The 22,870-nt window shown below is 45.6% G+C and overlaps 1 protein-coding gene and 1 long non-coding RNA gene across 6 annotated transcripts; both read right to left on the minus strand.

Annotated features, from left to right (window-relative positions):
• Positions 1-162: 162 nt before the first annotated feature.
• On the minus strand, positions 163-3,395 carry LOC143012702 (uncharacterized). Of its 2 annotated transcripts, none has more exons than XR_012965070.1 (4): positions 3,268-3,395; positions 2,736-2,829; positions 2,443-2,617; positions 163-2,114 (listed from the first exon to the last, which is right to left on the minus strand). It is a non-coding gene; the product is annotated as an uncharacterized LOC143012702 (long non-coding RNA). The 2 variants fall into 2 exon arrangements; XR_012965071.1 differs by lacking the exon at positions 3,268-3,395 and adding an exon at positions 2,950-3,253.
• A 1,378-nt stretch (positions 3,396-4,773) lies between these two features.
• On the minus strand, positions 4,774-22,635 carry lrrfip1b (leucine rich repeat (in FLII) interacting protein 1b). Of its 4 annotated transcripts, XM_076165859.1 has the most exons (15): positions 22,116-22,635; positions 18,517-18,603; positions 16,029-16,079; positions 15,185-15,265; positions 15,013-15,057; positions 13,683-13,718; positions 13,441-13,566; positions 13,074-13,244; positions 12,818-12,910; positions 11,579-11,717; positions 8,023-8,072; positions 7,803-7,917; positions 7,644-7,723; positions 7,333-7,437; positions 4,774-7,245 (listed from the first exon to the last, which is right to left on the minus strand). In XM_076165859.1, the coding sequence occupies exons 1-15, from the start codon at positions 22,203-22,205 to the stop codon at positions 7,135-7,137; spliced, it is 1,380 nt and encodes a 459-aa protein (XP_076021974.1). In that variant the 5' UTR covers positions 22,206-22,635; the 3' UTR covers positions 4,774-7,134. The 4 variants fall into 4 exon arrangements, with proteins under 4 accessions (XP_076021974.1, XP_076021970.1, XP_076021971.1 ...); XM_076165855.1 differs by lacking the exons at positions 4,774-7,245; positions 7,333-7,437; positions 7,644-7,723; positions 7,803-7,917; positions 8,023-8,072 and adding an exon at positions 8,081-11,057; XM_076165856.1 differs by lacking the exons at positions 4,774-7,245; positions 7,333-7,437; positions 7,644-7,723; ... (1 more) ...; positions 8,023-8,072; positions 15,013-15,057 and adding an exon at positions 8,081-11,057.
• Between the last annotated feature and the right edge of the window lie 235 nt (positions 22,636-22,870).

Below are 22,870 nucleotides of genomic sequence, written 5' to 3' on the forward strand. Positions count from 1 at the left end.
TCATTTCGTGATGGAAACGCCTGGAGATGCAGTTGCATCATTTAACTTTCAGTTGTGGGCTTCCACAGGAGTGTTCACCCAAATTCTTGTAAAAACGGCTCGATCCCTCTCGTCGCCTCCAAAACAACCAAAGACAAAAGACAACATGCTGAAAACATGAAATCAGTTGTAGTAGGAGTTTAATAGATTTCTTCCAAATGTCACCTCACAGACCTGTAACACCTTTATAATGATCAGAAAAACTTCATGTCCATTACATCCCACCATGCTAATCAACAGGACAGACAATTAAAAAAATGATTTGAATATTGCACAGTGCTTGCAATCACCCAATGACACCCACCAGGTTAAAGAAGAGCGTGTCAAAGCCTCATTAATGACTACTTGAATTACCAATACGACATCCTCTGATATTCTTCAGGGCTCCCAACCGAAGAAAACAGAAAAACAATACATTCACAAAAAGTGTACTTGCAAATCAAATCATTTTCACGCTGCTCATTTTTACTTGAGTCTTACTTCGACCGCTCAGAGCATCAGAGAGCTGCCGATGCTGCCCCCTTCTGGAAAACAACAAAACCTACACACTGTGACTGCTTGAATGTCAGATGAAAGGTTTCACAGAGTGGACCATGCATTGTTTTGCCTCCTATCTCTCAGTGTGATCGTGATATGCTGTCAAATATGTTCTGCTCTACTATGACAAGAGGGCTGTATGGTGTTCATGTTCTTATCCTGGCCCATAGGTGGGGCTACAGCCACAGCATTTAGGTCAAACATGTTGGGTCATGAGCAGCAGCACTGACTTCATTTACATCACCTCGTTCTTCCTTCTTCTTTTTTTTCTCTTTCTTCTTCTTCTTGGATCCAGGTAAGGCTGTGGAATCTTCACATTCTGACTGTGGTCTGCCCAGATGATTTGCCAGACGCCTAAGTGCTTCTTTCATCTTGTCAATCATTCGCATGTCTGCAGATTCAAGTATGTCGTCAGGCACTGACGTGATCCCCAGTGATGTAAACATGTTAGTCGCATGTTCCACTGAAAGTAAGTTTGCAAAAATGCCATAGGCGAATAATCTGGTGGGTGTGGAGAATTGTTCTTGCACAAAAGGAACAACTGCTGTGCAAAACAACTCAGTAAAATTCTGATCCCAGTCATTCATGCCCTTTGCTTTCTGTGTCATCACGTACAGTGTTTGCAATACAAGCTCCTGTGTAGCCCAGTCATGTCTCTCTGTTGGGCCCAGTTGTCGCAGTAGTTGGGGGATCACAGCATGTGTATGCTCATCTGAGATGTCTTCCACTGCACAGAAAACTGCATATAAACAAGCAACTACTAATTTGACATACTCCTGGGACATGGTTGGAAAACGTTGGACTGCACTTTCAATGTAGGTGTTGAGATTGCTTTTCAGCCATTTAACAGTTCCCTTCCTGTATTTCTCTGCATGTGGCCCATCAGTACAGAAGAACACCTCAGCCAGGGTAAAATGGTTTTGTGGATTCTCCAGCAGCATGTTGCTGGCACAAGATTTGAAAACGTCTTCAAATGGCTTCCCCTGCACAGCATTTTCAATGTCCACAAACACTTTGATTGTGGAATAAGGTTCATCATCTTCCAAAGCTAAGTCTTTCATCATAAGCGCTAATTTATCATCATCACTGCTCCATGTAGGAATTGCACCAGCATCAATGAGCTTTTTCACGACATCCCCTCAATTAGACATGGCAGCATAATGCAGTGGTGTTTGTAAGGCCATGTCAATGCAGTTTGGATCAGCTTTTGCTTCAAGGAGTTTTGACGTAAAATGAAGTGGATCTTTGGACGATGAGACAAGATGTAAAGCTGTCAGTCTCACTGTGGAAGCTTGGTTTGGATCTGCACCCTGACTCAGCAGGAAGGCAAGAACATCCTTGCTGCCATACAGGACAGCAGCCATCAGGAGTGAAATAAGACCAATGTTTTTACATGGGTAAAGGGTATTAATGTTGTTGCCCCTCAATAATGCCTTCAGCTTTCTCTGCTTGTTTTCAATGACACACTGTATTATAGGATGGGTTTCTGCTGGTAAGACGGCGGAAAAGGTGAGCTCCATCTCTTTGCTTCAGATTAACTGGAAAGGAAAAGAAAGATGAAGCCAAAAATCAGATTTCATTTTAATTGAGTGATTGAAGTGAGCGCCGCTGGTGAACAGAGGAAGGCAGAAGATGGCAGAGGGCAGTTATAAGATAAGATGCACCTTTACAAGGACATTTCCTGTGTTATAGCAGGAAGGGGTTGCAATAAGATAGAAATAGGATTTAGTAGTGATAGAAAGTAGATAATAACTTAGCAATATAAACAACACATGTAATATAAACATAGGGAAAATATGTAGGCAAGCATAGAGCAGCATGTGGTCCAGACCAGGCTGTTGTTCAGGTGAACACCCAGGTACTTACCTTTCTCTGGTGTTGGGTAGGTGTGTCTTTGGCTGTGGAAGTCCACCACCAGTTCCTTAGTTTTTCCCACGTTGATGTGGGTCAACAGAAGGAGAGGATTATGGCTGCGTGGTGGAAGGGAAGGGAGGCAAAACAGGAAGCGGTAGAAGAGGCCAAGAACATCGACACGTTCCTCCTGAAATAAGGGCCACAAGTCTCCATCAGGCTTTACAATGGCCAAAAGCGTCTGATCACTGACAGGTTGATTTGTTTAGCCTTTTTCAGGAAGTCAGGGTGGAGATGATGCAACTCACGTGGCCTAGCCTGAAGCTGCTTTACAGGACTGTCCTCTCTCTCCCCCCAGATCACACTGACACTTTGGTAAATCAGTCTGTTGGATATCCTCCGCTTGGCATGAAAACAGGAAGCGCACATTTACAAGGGTGTAAGATACAAGATACAAATACACGTCATAACTGATTTTACAAAATAACATTAGGATTACAAGAGATAAAGTTGCATACTCACTCATACTACTCATAAAAAGCCATTGGCCCAAATGCAGAAGTGAAAATCTTGATGATCAACCCGGAAGTGTAGTGGTCATATCTTTGCCTGTTTACACTCGTAACATTGGTTTACTTACACTGGTAAGCAGCCAGCATAATGGCGGATAGCCATCTCTCTCTCTCTCTCTCTCTCTCTCTCTCTCTCTCTCTCTCTCTCTCTCTCTCTCTCTCTCTCTCTCTCTCTCTCTCTCTCTCTCTCTCTCTCTCTCTCTCTCTCTTTCTCTCTCAGAAGTGGTGAAGAAAGTTTTGTAGTGATCCAGCTTGCCCTGAGACTTACCGTAGTCTTTGTAGTTATAGCGTGGATGTCGCCCGCTGAGCTGGCAGAGGAGAGTTTAATGTGCAACCTTTGTATCACGTAGTTTATATTTATAGCACCAGGAAGAAGACGTCTAAACAAGTTTGACACTCTTTGCAGAATGTAAGTATTTGCTCCACCCTTTATTCTAACATCTATGTGTCACAGTTCAGTCATCCACCTCTCAGTGTTTTTCCATTGATCCTGTCTCCGCCCCACTCAGCCTGCCAGGCACACCCACCTCGCCAGTCTTCTCTACCTGTGCACACAGCTGCTTCTCATCACATGCAATCAGCCCAGCACATATATTCACCAGCTCCACACTCACTCCTTTGCCAGATTGTTCTTTGCCATGCGAGACCTTCCAGCATACTCCTGCCTGTCTTCCCGGTACCAATCTTGCCTGTCCCTGATTTGCCTGCCTCCTGAATTCCCAGGTATCCTGACCGCCCGCCTGTTCCTGACTACCCACCTGCCTGCTCCTTCCTGGTACCTTTGCTGCACCGACTGCCTGCCTGCCCGCCCGCTCGACCGAGCGCCGCCTGTCACTGTGTTTCTGTGCTGTCTGCCTGTCTGCCGGAGTGTCAGTAAACCGTTGAACTGTACCAGTGATTCTGAGTCCTTTGTACTGCAATTGGGTCCATACACCACCCGTTACACTATGAAAAAGTTCCAACTCCAACATTCATCTGTCAAAGTTGTGAGCAGCGACAGTGACATAACCTCACAAGGGCTTTTTTAATCAAGACACAAGGTTGTTTTTTTTTAAAGAAAATATTGAAACTTGGTATACAGGCAAAATGTACATATAACCAGGCCTGCAGTGCCTCTACTTTGTCACATCAGAGAAAAGTCAGAAGTTAGAACAGATCTTTGCTTTTCTTAAAATACAACTTCAGCTTGTGAGAGGATGACATCCAGAGAGGGAATGATCTCCAGGTCCTCAGTGCTTCTGGTCCTTAAAGGAATGATGTTTTAATCATTTGTTTCAAGCATATTAATGTAACTCTTAAATATACTGCAAGCTTAAGTTGTTGAATATGAAAGTTAATCTGTAGAAAAATATTGTTTTTGTTTTTAGGTTAAATATGATGAACGTTCATATTTTATTCTGTCACTTTTGCATAATTTCCCAAATGTGACATTTATAGGGCTTCTCTGACGATGACTGAGCAGCTTAGACTTAAGGCATTCTGCTTGAGAGGCCAGTAGTTAAGTCAAATATCTGTTCTAGTTGGGAAAAGTATGAATCTCAGTTAGGATACAGGAGCAAAAGAGCGAGGGGTAGGTGTGGACAGGAAACGGGGCTTTCTATCCCTCGCTGTTTCATTTCTTGATGGAAACGCCTGGAGATGCAGTTGCATCATTTAACTTTCAGTTGTGGGCTTCCACAGGAGTGTTCACCCAAATTCTTGTAAAAACGGCTCGATCCCTCTCGTCGCCTCCAAAAAAACCAAAGACAAAAGACAACATGCTGAAAACATGAAATCAGTTGTAGTAGGAGTTTAATAGATTTCTTCCAAATGTCACCTCACAGACCTGTAACACCTTTATAATGATCAGAAAAACTTCATGTCCATTTCATCCCACCATGCTAATCAACAGGACAGACAATTAAAAAAATGATTTGAATATTGCACAGTGCTTGCAATCACCCAATGACACCCACCAGGTTAAAGAAGAGCGTGTCAAAGCCTTATTAATGACTACTTGAATTACCAAGAAGATATCCTGTGATATTCTTCAGGGCTCCCAGCTGAAGAAAACAGAAAAACAATACATTCACAAAAAGTGTTATTGCAAATCAAATCATTTTCGCTCTGCTTTGCTTCTCTTTACTTGAGTCTTACTTTCTCCCTTCGACCGCTGTCTTTCCGTCATCCATTGTTGTTTCTCTTGTGTGGATTAGTGACGTGACATTCTTTCCTCACAGTAGTGGCAAAATGAGCGGTAATATCTGTAATGACCAGCAGGATACTTTGATTTATGCAAAGACTAGAAGATAAACATGTCCCGGATATGTCGTTCTAGAACCAAACTGTTCATTCACACAGCGATTGATTGACGGTTTCCCAGATGACCGTAATATTCAGACAATTTACAAGCTGCTGATGTTGCATCCCAAGTGCTGTGATGAATTATATAAAAAACAAGATCAAAATAAAGACATGACATTGATATATTCCTGACTCTGTTGTGCCGGGTGTATTTCCACCTTCATATATATTATCCACAAACACACATTAACACACAGCCGAGGCCACACCTTCTTCTCTGACCCCAACACCAACATGATTGACAGGGCTGGGTATTGTTGGAAATTTGTTGATAGCAACTTTGATTCTGAATGTTGTACTTTATGGAACAAAATGTGTTTGTTGGGATTTCATCAACTTGATTTTTATATTTTTTTGATGATCTGCTATGCCACCAGTTGGTATCATTTTCCAATACCCACCCTCCCCCAAACCATGAAATAAACCAAAAGTAAGACAAACACCAGCTACCATGTGACGTGGACTTTGGCTCGAGTGCATTTCCATGTTCTCCACAAACACAAAGTGACAAAAGAAGACAAATCATATGCAAATAAAAAAACAAAACAGACACCAACATGAACTCAACTCCTGAAGGCAAATGAGAGAATCAGAATCTCTGCAAAACAGCGCCCCCGAGTGTCTGAGGAGAGGTAGTGCTGCACAAATATGGCGACGCAAGCTGAGGCGACTGGATTCTGAGCTACCTGCAGGGACATTGGAGCAAGTTTAAAGGTGGGCGCTGCAAACCCCAACCTTTGGCAGCGGCACAAGGACAAAAACCAAACCATGACCACTTTGTGAGTGCTGTGATCCAGCTCAGGTGTAAAAGGAAGCCGCGGCCGCAGGCGATCGTAGCCACAATCCATCAGCGTTTTCCTTTCGCTTTACTTTCAGAAGTATATGTTCACAAGTGCTGCCTCAATTACCAAAACCTGGAACTGCAGATTCCTTTTCCACTTGCACAGATAACCAGTCACCTTCCAGACGTTCACCCGACCACAGCAACAGTTGACAAACCTTTTCCGATAGACAACATCCAACACTCTCCCGACACAGTTATACTCACTTATCTGGCCCAACAAATTTAGACCTTAAACCAGCCCAAGCAAAGTCTGCAGACGCTGCAGCTTACGACGAAGGTCCGTCCGTCTGTTGAGTTGCCGTGCTCCCTTTTTCTCGTGTGATTGTCTTCATTCTTTCTTGGGATGTAGATGAAAACATGGCACGGACGCAGCTAACTGTGATTAATGACCTTTGTGTTAGTTCATAGAGCGTTTGCATCGTAAGCCGTCACTTCTGTTCAGCTGCTTTTGAGAGAAGTGTCAAAGCAAAGGTCCCCTTTGAGATAAAAGCTGAGGTTGACGTCTCAATCGACTTTGGAAAGTGGAGTTCAGCTTCCTCTTCCTCTTCCAAGTTAAAAGGTCAAAGTGATGAAGACACAGGAAAGACATGTCTCTGACTTTAAGTATTCTCAAGTGTTCAGGAATTTAATGGTCAAGATCCCCTAAAATAAAAAAGGACCTTGACCTTTAAACTCAAATTGACACTGGAATTGGAAGGACCCTCCATCAAGTGATCATCAGTCATGATAATCAAAGTGTCACATCTTAGTTTACAGCTAGGAAGTGTCACACACCTCCTCCAAGTGTTGATTGTCTCTGGAGATTAAAGTTCCTCAACCATTAGGACCGATCATGACCATTAAACTTAAGCAGACCCTTGAAGATCCAACTTTCCAGGAAGGAAGCATCACCGTCACCTTTATCTGCAAGGAGACACTGGAGGATCCACCTTCTGAGGAAAGAGGACATCACTGCTGGGCCAGCAGGGCGTTGCGGTTGGCCTTCATCTTCTCCAGGCGTTTAGACAGGTGGCTGTTACTGACCTCCAGCTCGTCGATCCGGTCCAGAGCCGTCCTTAGCTGCAGGGAAAAAACAACACAGGTGAGGATTTGAGACAATCCCACAATGTTGAGAGGGAACAAAGATTCTGTGCCGCTCCAACTGACCTCTCGCTGCAGCTTCCGCCTCTCAACCTTCAGCTCGTCTTCAATCTTCTCTGCGCTCTCTGATGCTGACTTGTAGCGCACCACCTGACCATCCAGCCGGATGATCTGAGGAAGGAGAGGAGGAGGAACAGATTGCTCAAACTGCAAACATCTCCTCTTTCCTGGATTACACCTTTTCTAAGTCATGTTTGCCTCCTCGTGTCGTATCATTTCCCAATTTTACACCTGATCAACTCATTTGAAGCTTAAATGCAAAGATAAGATGTTAAATGGTGGCTTTGCCAAAATGAAGATGCCGACATGTCACTTACATTTTGTTCCAGAGCGGTGACTTCCTGTTCCGATTTCACCAGTTTAAACTTGAGGTCGCTGATCTGTCTGTTGGCGTCCCCTGCACAGTGCATCACATAGCACATAATTGGTAAGAGCAAACAAATCTGTCACAATGGGGCTCGGGGTAGTAGACTCACTCTGCAGGTCCAGCAGATGTGAGTCCATGCCGTTCTGTAGACCGCCCTCCTCTGGACTCAGAGCGTCTGTTCCCTTCTTCTGCCTCTGCTCCAGCTGAGACTTGAGCAGTCTCACCTGCACCACACGCAAAAACAAAGGGAGTTCATTTGGATTCAGGAGTCAATTGTCTGCATGAATGAGGATTGCGAGGATTGTTAATGATGATGATGACTTTCTCACCTGATCCTGTAAACTCTCTCTCTCATCCACCAGTTTCCTGAGCCGGAGCTCTGCAGGACGAGAGAAAAGAAATATGAATCAATCAAATCTGTGTATGATTGAATTATATTTGACAGACAGATCAATGACTGCACTTATACTGTTAAAATGAAGTCCAATTGAATTGACTTCTTTGATTGATCTGAATTGCGTGGTTGTGGTTGATCGTGACTGCTCAGTTTCCCAAATGAAGGCAAATCTATTTCCCCTGAGTCCTGATAAATTAGTGAAATAGATAAATTAAATGACAAAAATAAAAAAACATGGAATTTGAAAAAATGATTACAGTTAAACACATTTTAGAAGATTCTTACCCTGAGTGTGTTTGGAAATCACTGCCAATCAAACTGAGACTTAAACTTTCTTTCTTTTCTCTCCCCCCTCATCCCCCTCTCTCGTCTTGCCTCAACCCATGATGGGTTTTTGAAGATTGTTGGTGGAATGATGTCATCCTGTCAAAACTGCACCTATGACATCATCGCTGTCGCTTTGTTTACTTTTGTTCTCGTCACTCTTTTTTTCCTTGTCTTTTCTTCCATTTTCAATGATTAAAAACATCTCCAAAAAAAATAGCATGGCTATTGTTATTAGATTGTTATGCTTTCTTCTTCAAAAAAACTAAAAAAGCTTAAAAGAACAAACTCAGCATGTGTGAGTCTGTATCTCTGACATGGACACAACAACAACAACAACAACAACAACAGGAATCTTTTTTCACTAAATTCATCTTGGTTGATTTTATTTCTTGACTGTCGCTTCATTTAACCTTCTTAAAAACAATGACGTCACTTTCAGTAAGATACATACAGATCAACATACGTGACACTGACAAGGGCGATGAGCTGAGACCTTGACAACGATGTATAGTTTTCTCCTGAGAGTCTTCATGTAGGAGCTAAAACCTTTGAACATGAACAAAATGAGGCGTCTGCTCTTGTAAAACTAGGAAATCTTGCAGTCGGCTTTGTTCTCCTCCTTTGAGACGCCCCAACCAGCGCCTGTCCTCCTGCTGGTCGCTGCTTGAGGGGTTCGGAGGTCCTTGGTCACCACCTCTGCTGCCGCTCCTATTGGCTCCGCCCCCTCGTCAGTGAGGGGGAAGGCTTCCTCGCAGCTGTCCAGGTCTCCGACTGACAGCGCCGGCGTCGATTCCAGAGCCTCACAGTTTGGTGCGGCTGAGTCCTCCGTCGTCGTTTCCTCAATCATTTTTCCTCCTGAGAGATTCATCACCACCCATTCTGGAACCACCATTGCCGCAATTTCACCTGCAATCATCTCTAAATGGCTTCTGACCTTTTGTGAACTCTGACCGCCGCTTTGTGGGAGCGAACTTGACCCTTGATGCCTTTTGAGTGGTTTTTCCTCGATCCCTTTGTGTTCATTTGGGACTTCTTCCTTCACTGTTTTAGTCTTGAGTGGTTCTTCAAAGTAACACTCAACAAAAAGCAGACTGTTGGAATGCCTCCTTACCACTGGGTTGCCGAGTTTATCCTCTACGACGCCACGTCCGTCCATGGCACCATCAACGGAACGTGTTACGAATCCTGCCGAGGATTTGGCACTATCGTTTGTAACCGTTGCTTGACGATCCGGAACCTTCTGACGGGTGAAGCCATATGAGGAAACCGACGCCTCATTACTTTGAGGGCTTTCCCTCAATGTCGGCTGATGGAACATCTTTGCTTCCGCGACAGCAGCAGCCGAACAGTCTTCTGCTTTTGGTGAATGTCCGGTGGGACTACTTTCCAAATTTGTATCTTTTAGTGATTTTTGAAGTGGCTGATCCTTCAACGTCACATCATCCTTTGTGCTGAGTTTCGTTTTCATCCCACTGCCTTCTAATGCATCTTCTACTGTGTCACCCTGATCATCCTTCACGTCTTTGCCCTGAAGCTCATCAGACACCTTTTCCGCCTGATTCCTCTTGTCCTGTATTTCCTCCACCACTGAGGTCCACTGGAAGACCGAGTCCGGGTTTTGGGGGAACATTCCCGGGACATCGGTCATGGAATTGTGTTTTTCCATGAACCGTTTTACCAAGCTCTGAATCGTGATCTCCAAACCAGTCCAGTCCTTCATCATGTCACTGGGGACAGAAGTTGATTCATTACTGAAGGAGTCTTTCTCTTTAAGAAGCTGTGTTCGCTCCTCGTTGTCAAGATTGTGTTCATTAACTGCTCTGAAACCTCTCAGTCCCTCCCTATCTGTGTGTTCACCCTCCACACTTTCACCACCACTACCACAGCAGATTGTTAAAGATGACTCGTGGTGTAATGTGTTATGGCTCACTGGCGTCGCTGTGAGCTGATTATTTATTTGTTCTATTGGAAACGATGCTGTAGCAACGGATGCAACTTCCCTTTCAGCACACATACTCTCTTTATCAGCTTTTATTGTGAAGGGATTTTCCATTTGCTGTTTGTCTAGAGAACGCTGACTGGGAGCAACTGCAGCCACATCTCCCCCCGCGCTCATCTCGTTGCTCTGAAGGTTCCGTTTACCGGCAGCCAAACTCGATAGCGCCACTTTGTTTTGGAGGATTAAGTCCTTTGCCGGCCGAGGTGTGACGAGACGTGACTTTCGCAGTTTGACGTCCTGCTGTGTCGTCGCATGCGCTTCTTCTTCTTCTGAGGTTTTCTCAGGTTCGATTTCGCCTCTGAAAACCCTCTGTTCACAATCATCATTTTTTATCGGTTGTTCTTTGTTCCCCAGAAGAGAATTTGCATGAGGATATTGATATTTCTTATATCCTTTAATTTTTGTACTTCCAGTGTTTCTTCGTTTTCTTATGCTGTCTTTCCTGATTGTATATTTTTCCATTTTGTCTCTTCTCGCGCTCCCCTTCATCTGGTTTATTGAATCTGTTTGTGTTTGTTTGCTGATGGAGGCGGCGTCCTGGGACCTTTTATATCTCTGTGGGTTACAGGTCACAGCCTCCTGTGGGAGTTTGCTGCTCTCTGCTGGCTGTCCCATGCAATTCAGCCTCTCCGGTGCATTCCCTGAAAAAGCAGGAGACGTTGGTGGAAGGAGCACAGACGGTTGTTAGAGACGAGCAAGAAGACAAACTAAAGAGATTGGAAAGATTTGGGGAATTAACCCAGAGTGACTCATGGCATGGAGGCTCGTGGTCTTGATCAGAGGAGAATTAAAGGAAGTGTTGTTGATTGTATCTCCTGGAGGAGGACGGTGCTGGAGTGTTAGAGGAAGACGCTGAATTTCAAAACATCCAACTGGAGCAAAAGTTGAAATTGGTTTAAATCGGAGACAAAAACGACACATTGGCATGCATTCATAGCTTAGTTACAAGTTACCATGGTGACGAGTTCTTTTCCCAAATGTGACAAATATCAATTGCACACTTTTATTCCAGAATAGAGCCGACCAGCTCTCTCTAGTGCTTTGGGTTTGCATCATGTATGACTTTGCAGGTGTCTCATTCTGGAGGATCAAACTCTTCACCTTGGTAAGAATACACAACAGCGTGCATGGATACACATGTAATGGAGAAGAATTTCATTACCGAGCATACTCTCTCTGCCTCCATGTGGTGACTCCTGAGCCGAGCGAGTGGCAGATTCTGCACGGACATCCTCCTCTGCCTGGCCCGGTCCCACATCCCCGTTAGCCTTGACCTCAGCAGACACGGCTATCCCATGTTTCTGTGCCACAAGGGAGACATGAACAAATATGAAGTACAATACTTCCATTAATTACATAAGATACACTTCAAAGTTTACTGTTGTTGTTTTCAATAATCAAAAGTCTTATTTGTTGGAATTATTGGACAGATTTCTTCTTTTCCCTCCTACAGGATTCTGCATGTGTAACATTTAGACTCAGCTGGTTCGAAGCTCTGAAGCTGTAGGAAAGAATGTTCACGCTGATTTGTCATTGAGTGTTATGGATCGGTTCTGTTGCAGATACCACCGGTTGTTGACATTTTGTGCTCTGTACCTTCAGCAAATCCCTGAGTCGGACCCCCTCATCCCTGAGCCGGTCGTGCTCCATCCGCACAATATCAGAGATTTCCTTCTGCCTCTCTAAGGCCTGAGGTAGGCCCGGCAGCACGAGGAGAGGGGAGCGGTTAGTAGAGAAGAGAGGTTGGAGAAGGAGAAGAGGAAGAAGAACGAAAAGCAGCAGAGTGAAAATGTGGAAGGTAATTAGAAATCCTTGTTACTGGGATTAGGATGCTAGCAAAGCTTCAGGGCTGAGGTTTTGGTTCTACAAACATCTTTCAGCTGCAGAGCCGTCATGCTCTCACACGCTACATTACATGTATGTGCTTTAGACGTCTCAGCTTAGATATGTTTGTGTAACTAAAACCCCAATGTAAAGATGAAAGCTGCAGAGTTGCTCGTTACCCCGATCTTTTTCTCCTTCCACTCCAGAGCTTCCTGCATGTCTGCAATCTCCCGTGCAGCGCTGCTACTTTTCAGCCGCAGCTGAGCCACCTCCTGAGCACAGGAGGAGGCCGCCGAGGAGGAAGGAGGGCGGGAAAAGTGAGGTGAAAAGGAGAGAGAGAGAGCACAAGAGAGCCCGAACAAGGGAGTCCTGGTTATGTGAGTAGATGAGTGAGAGCTGCATGAAAACATGAAGGCAAAGACTTCAGATGTGTTTGTATGTGAAGCATGTATCTGAACTCTGAATATGTCACATGATATCTGATGTAAATGTAATCAACGCCTGAATGGACTTCTGGGAACGTTTGACCTTTGACTTTAAGGTGTTTTTGTTTTGTGTGTCGGTCAGATGAACTCACAGTCAGCAGCTCTTCGCTCTGTTTCAGGGTTTCTCTCATCTGCTCAAACTGGAACTGCAGGACAGTGTGGGCGTGTCTCTCCCGCTCAAAATCCTACACACACACACACACACACGCACGTGCACAAATGCAGAATATGAATTATACTGAGGCATAAGCAGTATTTTTGGAATGAAATGTCAGTAATAACACGAAAGGCTCCACAGACACATTCTGGTTCAGCAGTAAATACTCCGGCGCTCGTGTGACCTCTGACCTTTTTCCTGTCGTCGCGCTCTCGGCAGGCCTCCCACAGCTGCTCCTCCAGCTCACTGAGCGCCTCCTTCAGGGTGTCCACCTGGTACATGAGGTTGGACTTCTCGTTGTGCAGCTGGGCGTTGGACACCATGGCTTTACGGTACTTCTCCTCAGACTCCACCAGAGAATCCTGACACAGACACAAAACACAGCGGCCACTTTACTCTGTGTCTTTAATATAGAACTGAGCAAATAGTTTGATTGATCAGATGAATTGTGAGCATGGCTGTTTCGGCTGTGTGTCTGGTCGCCTGGTTACAGGACAGACAGAGACAGAGACAGAGACATAGAGCAGGTAAACAGCCCGGTTGGTCAAACATCCTCACCTTTATTTCTCTGATGGACGCCTCCGTCTCCACTGAGAAAGACGTGTCACAGCTCCCTCTGCGAGATGAAGCTCCACCCAGTGACGCCAGCGTGGCGGCTGACAGGGTGGACGCCGTCCTGGGGCCCTGAGGAGGACATCAAGCATGCACACCTTAATGCCTGCATACAAACTTTAAGCCTCTCTGACCACAATCACACTCACACACTCCTGAATCAGCACAGAGTCTGAAGGGTCTCTTACTTTATCCAGGAATTCTCTGTCCGGCCTCTCCTCCACCTGGAAACACAAACAGACAGACACACACACTTCACTGACTGATTAATTAACAGATAATCCGATTGATTGAAGGATAGTCACTCCTAACAGGCTGATGACTTTAACACACAGAGGGCTCAGTCAGGCACTGAACACAAGCAGAGGGATGCAGGCTCAGACTAAATAATCACATGTCCTCAGTTAGTCAACCCACTGCAGGTCAAAGGTCAGCAGTTCTGTTAGAAACCACTGCAAATCAATTCCACTTTTTTCTCCATTTTACCTGACGCACTCACTTTGGAGCGGCTCTGACCAGATCTCAAATCTTCCCCTACTGGCTGAACTCAACAGGAAGTGCATCAAACGGCCACCAGGTGGCAGGAGACGCATTATTTTTTACAATTCTCAGGGAGGCACACTGGTAGAACGACATTACCATTGAGAAAATAAGATCAAACAAAATGGAAAGGGAGAAGGTGGATGGATGGAAGTCAGGGGGGCGTGAGAGAGAAAGTGACCCAAAGCAGAGCTCACCACTGGGCTCGCACGAGCAGAACTGGCCCTGGAGGAGGCCCGAGAGCTGGAGCCCAAGAAACCACTGTAGTCTGAGGGCTAGGAAAGGAAGAAAAGAAGGAAGGAAGGAAGGAAGGAAGGAAGGATAAGAGAGAGGACAGAACAGTATCAGCATTAATAACTATGAAGTCAGCAGCTGTTAATGAAAAACATTCAGACAGATAAAGAGAGAAAACCACAGAATAGTTCACCATTTTACTCAAATCACCAGTGTCCACACACATGACTGATTTACACACACACACACACACACACACACACACACACACACACACACACACACACACACATCCCTGTCTGGAGCTTGTCTGAGTCACTAAGCAGTAAATTTGGTGCAGAGCAGAAAAGAAGCTGCGTCTCCTTTCATCAAGTTTCATCGTGTTTGAGGAGTCTGGTCCTCAGTGGGGCTTATGTAGGCTGAGACCAACAACAACCGACTGATCACATCTTTGTTTGGAGCCACACACGCACGCACGCGCACACACACACACACACACACACACACACACACACACACACACACACACACACACACACACACACACGGTCATGCCGACATACTAATGAAAGACGGGATGAGGCTAGAAAAATACACCAGGTGTCAAACAGGAAGAGCAGCGTTTATAACCCAGCTTACTCTAGCAGCAGGTAACCGTTACTCTACTGATGTGTGACACTCCGACTCTCAACAACAACAATAACATCAACAACAGGATGTGATGAAGGCTGAGGGGAGACCAACCCTGTGGCTTTGAGAGCGAGGGACGTCACTAAAGAGCACCGAGGGCTACAGAGAGAAAACAATAAAACAACTTTCATCATGTTTGATCAGAAGCATGGGGAGGGCGGGAGGGGGGGGGTGCCTTGCTTATGGGCAGGAGGAGTGCAAAGAGTGTAACGATAGAGGGACACACCCGGCCATTCTGAGCGGAGGTGTGATGTCTGAGAGAAGGAAGACTACTGCTGCTGCTGTGCAGGTCTGAACTGTGGACCCCCTATATGAGAGAGAGAGAGAGAGAGAGAGAGAGAGAGAGAGAGAAAGAGGGGAAGAGATAAATGTAGGGAAGGGATAAATGTATGAAGGATCAAGCAGGAAAACGGAGAGATGAGGAGGGATCAGACAGACAGATGTAAGCAGAGGAGCAATGGGTAGAAACAGATGAAATGAATAAGAATGAGTAAAGAAGTGTGTGTCTGATTGAACTGTGAAGGCTGACTGAGATCAGGAATGCGCTGACTCACACACTCTCCCTTATCTGCACCGTTATCCATCACTGAACATGTGGAGTGACGCATTTATCGTCTGTCTTAAGACTCTGATGCTGATCTAACACAGGGTCGGGGGGGTCATGTTATACGTCATCTGAAAAACATCCTTGACCTTTGGCCTCTCGTCCTTCTCCTGCAGCCAGACAACGTTTCTGTCTGAAAAACCCAACGAGCTCAACGACCTCTCAGCTGTGACCTTTTGGGTAAGAACACTCACTTCTACGTCTGAGTCCATTTTGCTCCACATGATGGTCTGGACCAAAGTCACACCCAAAGCAATCAAAAGGGATTTCATCCTAAATTTGCATCCACACATGGATCAGTGTGACAGTCAAGACATTTACAAACATGAACTCTGGAAACTCTCCTTCAATATGGTGACACCAAGAAGACTTGTTACGTAAAAGGGTGTGTCACTGTCACTGTGAGTGAGTGTGTGTGTGAGAGTGAGTGTGTGTGTGAGAGTGTGTGTGTGTGCGTGTCACTCACCCTGAGGCTGCCGCGACTCCCCACAGACATTCGCTCCTCATCGTCTGAGATCTACAGGATAAACAAACAAAGGAAGGATCACTAAACGTGGCATGATGTGACCTGACCGGGTCGACACCACACACACTCTGGGTCACAACATTTGTGTTCACTCGTTTGCGTTCTTTGGTATTCAATACTCAGCTAACCCAGATCTAATCTACTTTGATATAATGGTTTGAGTAACAAGGGACTGGGAAGACTACAAGAGAGGTGCAGATAGAAGTAAAGAGAGAGAGAGAGAGAGAGATACAGACCGAAGTGTGTCTCCGTGAGTGGCGTGAATACCTCTCACTTTCCTCCTGTAACGCCCAAAAGGAAACAGAGGACAGAAAAGATTAAAAAGATGGAAATGGTAAAGGAGGAGAGAGAGAGTGAGAGTGAGAGAGAGAGAGAGAGAGAGAGAGAGAGAGAGAGAGAGAGAGAGAGAGAGATTTACACTGAACAGAAAACCAGATGGATCATGCAAACACAAACACACACACACACAGTGTGTGTGTGTGTGGGTGTGTGTGTGTGTGTGTGTGTGTGTGTGTGTTTGGTGTGTGTGTGTTATTTTGTGCTCATGTGGCAGTTTAGGTCTACACACTGATAAGGGTGGAATCCCAAAGCACCGACACACACACACACACACACACACACTCCTGGAGAAGTTGAACTCATGCAGGAAGAATTCCAAATAATGATAGGATAGGACTTCAAAATGAAAGTTTATCATCCTCATGGTATCTATAGAATGAGATCCATGTAGAGACACGAGGATCAGAGGATGAGCTACATGACATCACTGTGTAACCACTTCAGATGTTGCTTACTCATCATTGTTTTGCTGTGGCTTGACTTTCACATGTGGATTGTGACACTAGGCTGAATAAAAGGCGCATCATGCTGGACAGGAGTACGAACCCCGCATGAGGAGGGGCTCTCACTCTATCAGACGTGGATTAAGAGGCGACTGGTTAATCCACACCTGTGTCAGCGTCCGACTGAGCCAAGGGAAACCACAAACACACACAAGCTGAGATGCAAGCAGAGATGCTCTGAGACGTTGCTTACCGCCATGCAACTCTACTGCACAGCTGCAATGTGAAAACCTCACGACTCCAATATGATAGCCTTCAGACTGAATCCAGATGTTAGGCAGAGGTTTAATCCTCTTTTTTGTCTCGTCAGTGGCTGGTGATGAACGCAGCTGCTAGGACTGATATTGGAGTTGAAACGTGAGGGGGGTGAGTTTAAAGCTGAAATCTGTGGTGCCAAGCTATTATAGCCTCAAAGACTGATGGGTGGCATCGCTCGTTCCAACAAGAAGCACATTGAAGGAGATGCGTGGTTTTCATGAGAGCAGCTGAGGGCCGAGCGACATGCAAAGAGCTGCAGTTACTCCTACCATCCACTGCTCAATGTGCCCCCATTTACTGTCCACACCGTAATACCTCTGCGGGAGGAGCAGCAGAGACGGGCGGGTGAAGCAGAGGAGGGAGGAGAAAGGGGAGAAACAGGAGGAGAGGGAGGAAGAGGAGTTAACAACAGAGCAAGAAGACAAAAGGGACACAGAGATTCCAAAGACTTTAAAATGACGTTATTCAGTCAATTAAGAGTTGAGATTTGGAGGAGAAGAAGAAGGGATCTCACCTTCTGAGTGTGAAAAAGCTACAGCATGAAAGAAAACACAAAAGACTGATAGTCAGAGAGGTCAGAGGTCAGAATGAAAGGAGAGTTCTATGCTGGGAGAGCTTCTGGGGACGAATATGCAGTTTTTGATCCAGAGAACATTGAAATGTGACTAAACTCACAACACACTCCAACCAAAGGTATCACGCTTCACTGATGGCTTATAATGCTTGTGTGTGTGTGTGCGTGCGTGTGTGTGTTACTCACCGCAGTGGGACACAACATCTCCACACAGTGAAAACCAGCTGAGCAGGAAATTCAGCCGCACAGACACACTTTCTGAATCATGGCAAAACGACGTGCCGACGCTCCCACCCGCACTCCCAAACACTCCTGATTAAGGCTTCCTCACTATCCAAGGGACCCAACCTATTATCACATTGTGAACTTTGACCCCTCTAAGCCCTCGGGCTGCTGATGGCCCCCTCTGCTGTCTGCTTCTGTGCCAGGTAAACAAACAAGAGTTTTATGATGACGTAATGAGTCTATGAGCGAAGACTTCTCTACCAGTGAATGTGTTGGTGTAATGGGCAGAGCTGGTCGTGTGGCCACGGGCTCTAGATGGCGCTGTTTCTGAGGTGGCATGTGTTTTTCATCCAGGTGATGGCGCAGTGGTGCACGCTTCATGCTACTATCCATCTCTTCTAGAGGTCGACTGTCGACGCAGCAGGTTTCAGTGCGGCTCCTGGTGTTGTGATGGTGTTCCAGCCTCAGTAAAGCCTTCAGAGCGGCACATTTCTGTACAGACAGGAAAGACGCGTCCCTCCCAGCTCACCTCCTTCTGCTGCCGTTCAAGCTCCTTCATCCGAATCTCCCTGGCCTCCGCGCGCGCCGCTCGCTTGGCCGCCAGCCGCGCCTCCGCCTGGAAAGAGAGCCGCAATATGAGTTTAATGCACAAAGCGGCGATGATGAAGAGCAAAGTGATGCAGCTAAAGGGTCAGGCGGTGATCTGTGTGATGTTTGTTCTCACAGTAAAGCTGAATCAGTAATCTGATCAAACAAGACTCAAGCTATAGCATCAAAATTCCCCTTTGGACTTTCTGTATCCACTCATTAAGGCCACTGCCATTTGCTGTTGACCTGGTTTTCCACCATTTAAATTTTCTCTAGGATCTCCGAGTCACAAAAGAGTTCTCACCTCAACAAAACATCATAATCCCACAAGACGCCAAACAGATACTACTAGTTATTTAATTCTTCACCCACACCATATGATTACGTGCCACACCTGTACCAGTAGGGCGTCCGCCACCAGGAGGCGTCGCTCCACAGTGTGAGCACAGCAGGAGAGAATGTGGACAATCCGGATGGCAAGAGACGACACCCACCTGGCCCAGCGTACACACCCTGCAGCCTGAATACCGACTGACTCTCACTGCCCTCATTGTTCCTGTGTGCACCCTAAAGCCACAATCAGTGATCTGAAATGAATCTCATCTCTCTGTGTGTTCTCTTCCAGGTAGAGACGAAAAGCTGAGGACAACAACAACAACAACGTCACATGCAGCTTCGTCCTCTGTCCAGGAAATCTGAGACCAAAGCCAGTGTGTTGGTGCACTGCAGAAATGCATGCTGGGAAGCAGAAGTGTTTGTTTTGGCCTGGTGGAATCCACATGGTGACAGCGTTTCCTCTGACAGATGAGCGGCAGCGGTTTGCAGGCACTTCACCACAGGGGAGAAACTTTAGAAGCACGGTCACACAACGGATGACATGAAAACATGAAGAGATTTCAAAATACAAACAGCTTGTGCGGCAGTTACAAATCAAACAAACAACACAAGAAATAAATCATGAGCAGCGATTCGAGGACGGGAAGTTTAACAGACACGGTGTAAACTCAGGCTGCCTAACCGGCTCACCCGTTTCAATTCAGTTCTCATTTTATCAGTTTATGTTCTTCAAAAACCGACCCATGGAAAGAAGTCAAAGCTATTTCCAATGTTGATGAGTGGTGAAGCTACTAACTGAACTACTTCATTCAGTAGCTTGACAGTAGCTCAGCCATTTGAAAAACAATGTACCCCCCCCCCCCCAACCCTAATGGCTCTGAGATGCACTGACACTTATGGGCTATCCCAGCATGCACAGCAGTCACGAGACCAACAAGTAGCCAGTTAAACCGACAAGCAAACACGGAGGAGAGAGTTTCTGTGTTTACTTCAGAGTCCACGCTGCCAAGCCATGGTAGTCTCACAGCGCTGGAGTGTTCTGGAAAACCTGAAGAGTCCCAAACCAAACAGAGCTGCTGCGGCTCCACCCTGAGCCCCGCCCTGCTGCTTCACACACACGCACACAAACACAGCATGCTGGGACAGCTGGGGAACACATGACAATCACGGCGGCGAGAGAGCGCAGCTATATGGGCGAGGGCGAGGCGGACGTATCCATGGAGCTCCGTGTCTGAGCGTATTGTGACAGAAGCCGACAGTCATTGTTTTGTGGGCTAAGCATGTCAGGATTTAAATGATTCACAAATGCCATAAAGCCTGAAGTAATTACAGTGATAGATGATAAATGACAACATTGGAGTGTTTCCCAGAGGACATCTGGATAAATAAGGTAATCCAGACAATAATGTAGTTCAGGGGGCGATTAATGTTTCCGTTGGTGTAGCTGAGGCTTAAAGGATGCAGGTCAGTGGGATACAGCCCAGCCAATCCCCTTACACACACACACACACACATACACACACACACACACAGAGCATCTGCCAGCCTGTCCAGGAGCTCAGCTGCTCAACCCCCTTTGTGAGACTTTCCCTGTTTGGATCCATGATCTGACACCAAAGGGACGAGAACACGACGAGAGGCCATTAGACCACAATGTGACAAACTTCTATAGGAAGAGGAGAGTGTTACTCTTCTCTGTGCCTCACGTGAGGCACCAAAAGGAGGAAGAGGAGCGTTTTTATTGGTATCTGGAGGCCAGGGGGCTCAGGGTGATTCTTTCCAGATGTTGGGGGTCAGCTGACCTTGGTCTTTTTTGCCTTTAGGTCATGAACAAGAGACAGGGTTCCACAGTAAAGCAGAGTTATGAGACGTGTTTGGATGGTTCTGTCACAGTTAAACTCCCCCCACAGTGGAAACGTTTGCTCATGTCTCTATTTTAACAGTCCCGGGTGAAAGTGGAGTTCGTGGTTGATTGGACACGGCTGAAGTTTTCCTGTCCATTTTTTTTTCCAGGGAGGAATTTTAAGAACAGGGAAAAAGTTTGAGCGGTGGAGGATCAACTTACCTGGAGCTGTCAGACTGCATCGCCTCCTCATCAGGCCTTTATAATGAGATCCTTTAAAGCTTTAGGGTTCCCACCAAAGGGGAGGATGGTTCAGAACAGTTCTCCTCTATAAGGGAGTCATTACTATCATACTGATGTAAATTACTACACATCATTCATTATTCTACTCTATTCTCTGATTGGGTGAGCATTATACCCCCCCTCCCACCCCCTCCCTCCCCTTGGTGACTGAAAGTTTGTGAAACCTCTTGATCTCTCAAAGAGACAATGACACAACACATGAGAGCTGCTTCCATCAGCAGGAAGTGAATCTCATTCAAGTGTTTCTGAGGCTTTTACCCTCCACATTCCTGCGTATGTAGGACAAGCGAGGCATAACAGCAGCTTTGTCCCTCATTAGTGGGACATTAGACAGTGGACAAACGATGAATTAATTACAGAGAGACCTCCGCTGCTAAGACATCTCTGCTGAACAGAACTGAACTGTGTTGGGATCATATTTCTGAAGCTTAAGTTAATGTTTCGTTGAAGGATGATTATGATGCCATGGTGTCTCTGGATACGAGCCAAAAATCTTTTTGTGAATTTGTGAAATTTGTGGGACAACTAAAGGTTACTTTTTAACTCTCAAAGATGGCAACACTGTAATCAGACATTTGAGAGAATCTTACCATAATGTTGTCTTTTTCACAGTATCTGTTTATGACAAATACGAATATAAGCAGAACATTTCTCTTTTCTCCAGTGTTTTAGAAGGTAGACTTTATTTTATTTTATTTATTATGTAGTTATTCCAAAAGGAGGAAAAGGAAGAGTTTCATAAACAAATATACACACTCCAAAACATCAACATCGGCCTTAATGTGTGGATCTCTACCTTTAAGGTCGCAGTAAACGGATAAATGCATGTTTATGAAGATACAAAGGCAGCAGAAAGTGTTTACTTCATAATTATTACATCCTGTTGCCGTAAACAAATTCTCTCAAGTCTTTCCCTTCATGACTTTGCCGTAAACAGATGCAGTCGAGATTTTGCGCAGTATGACCAAGTCTGCTGCAGGTTTGGCTTTTCGAAACCTTGTAAATGAATAGATAACGATAACAATATAATAATTATGTTGTAAATAAAACTATCTTGCCTCCCGAGCGATCTGGTTGAGGGCATCATCCTCCGCCGTCAGCTTCTCCCGGTTCGGGATCCTCTTCCTCCCTGTAACCTGAGCGCTCATGACTCCGGAGGTTTTCTGTCTTTCTGGCTCCGTTTTATCCTAGAATGCCCCCGTTTGAAGCGAGTGTACGAGTCCGAACCATACGGCTTCAATTTCCAAGCAGGGAAAATCCAAATTGTGCACTTCAAAGGGGAACAATTGGAGTTTAATGCCGCTATAACCCGTGTGTTAAACGTCCACAGCTGCTGTTCACTCCCATCATGTTTAGCTAACGTTAGCCAGTGGAGCTAACAGGCGTTCGGACGGGAAAATGGGAGATAATTATTTAAATATCCTGTGTCGTTGCTGTTGGTGCCCGTTCCTTCCGCGTACATCCTTCTGTGGTGTCAAATGTTTTCCTCATGTCGGGAATAAGGCCCGTCATGTCGTTAATCCGCCATTGTCAGCCGCCGCAAACATTTAAGCTTCTACAGAAAAATAACGACGTTGCACACGGGCCCTGAAGTGACCACCGTTCCCTGTTTCCAGTGGTCGAGAGGGATCCGCAGGTGGTTTGACACAGGACGCAAACGCATCACAAGGTAAAGCACACGCACACACACACAGAGCCGCAATGTCAGACGCGCAGAGAGAAGCTTTTATTTTGAAGGCATGAAATGTAATTTATAAATACAGGAAGTTGGTCTTCACAACAACAATACAAGTATTAAATTGCAGGTCTATTT

The sequence above is a fragment of the Genypterus blacodes genome, unplaced genomic scaffold (assembly GCF_046128005.1).
Source record: "Genypterus blacodes isolate CSIRO-AG114 ecotype Tasmania unplaced genomic scaffold, CSIRO-AGI_Gbla_v1 ptg000152l_1, whole genome shotgun sequence".
Taxonomy (NCBI): Eukaryota; Metazoa; Chordata; class Actinopteri; order Ophidiiformes; family Ophidiidae; genus Genypterus; species Genypterus blacodes.

Bases quoted from the DNA above. Each gene is read 5' to 3' on its own strand.
- lrrfip1b (XM_076165855.1), bottom strand. From the start codon at position 22,205: ATGAGCGCTCAGGTTACAGGGAGGAAGAGGATCCCGAACCGGGAGAAG. The intron at 15,058-15,184 runs GTGTGTCCCTCT...TTCTCTCTGTAG, and splicing joins CCTCCGCTCAGAATGGCCGG to CCCTCGGTGCTCTTTAGTGA. The intron at 12,911-13,073 runs GTCAGAGGTCAC...GTGTGTGTGTAG, and splicing joins AGCGCGACGACAGGAAAAAG to GATTTTGAGCGGGAGAGACA.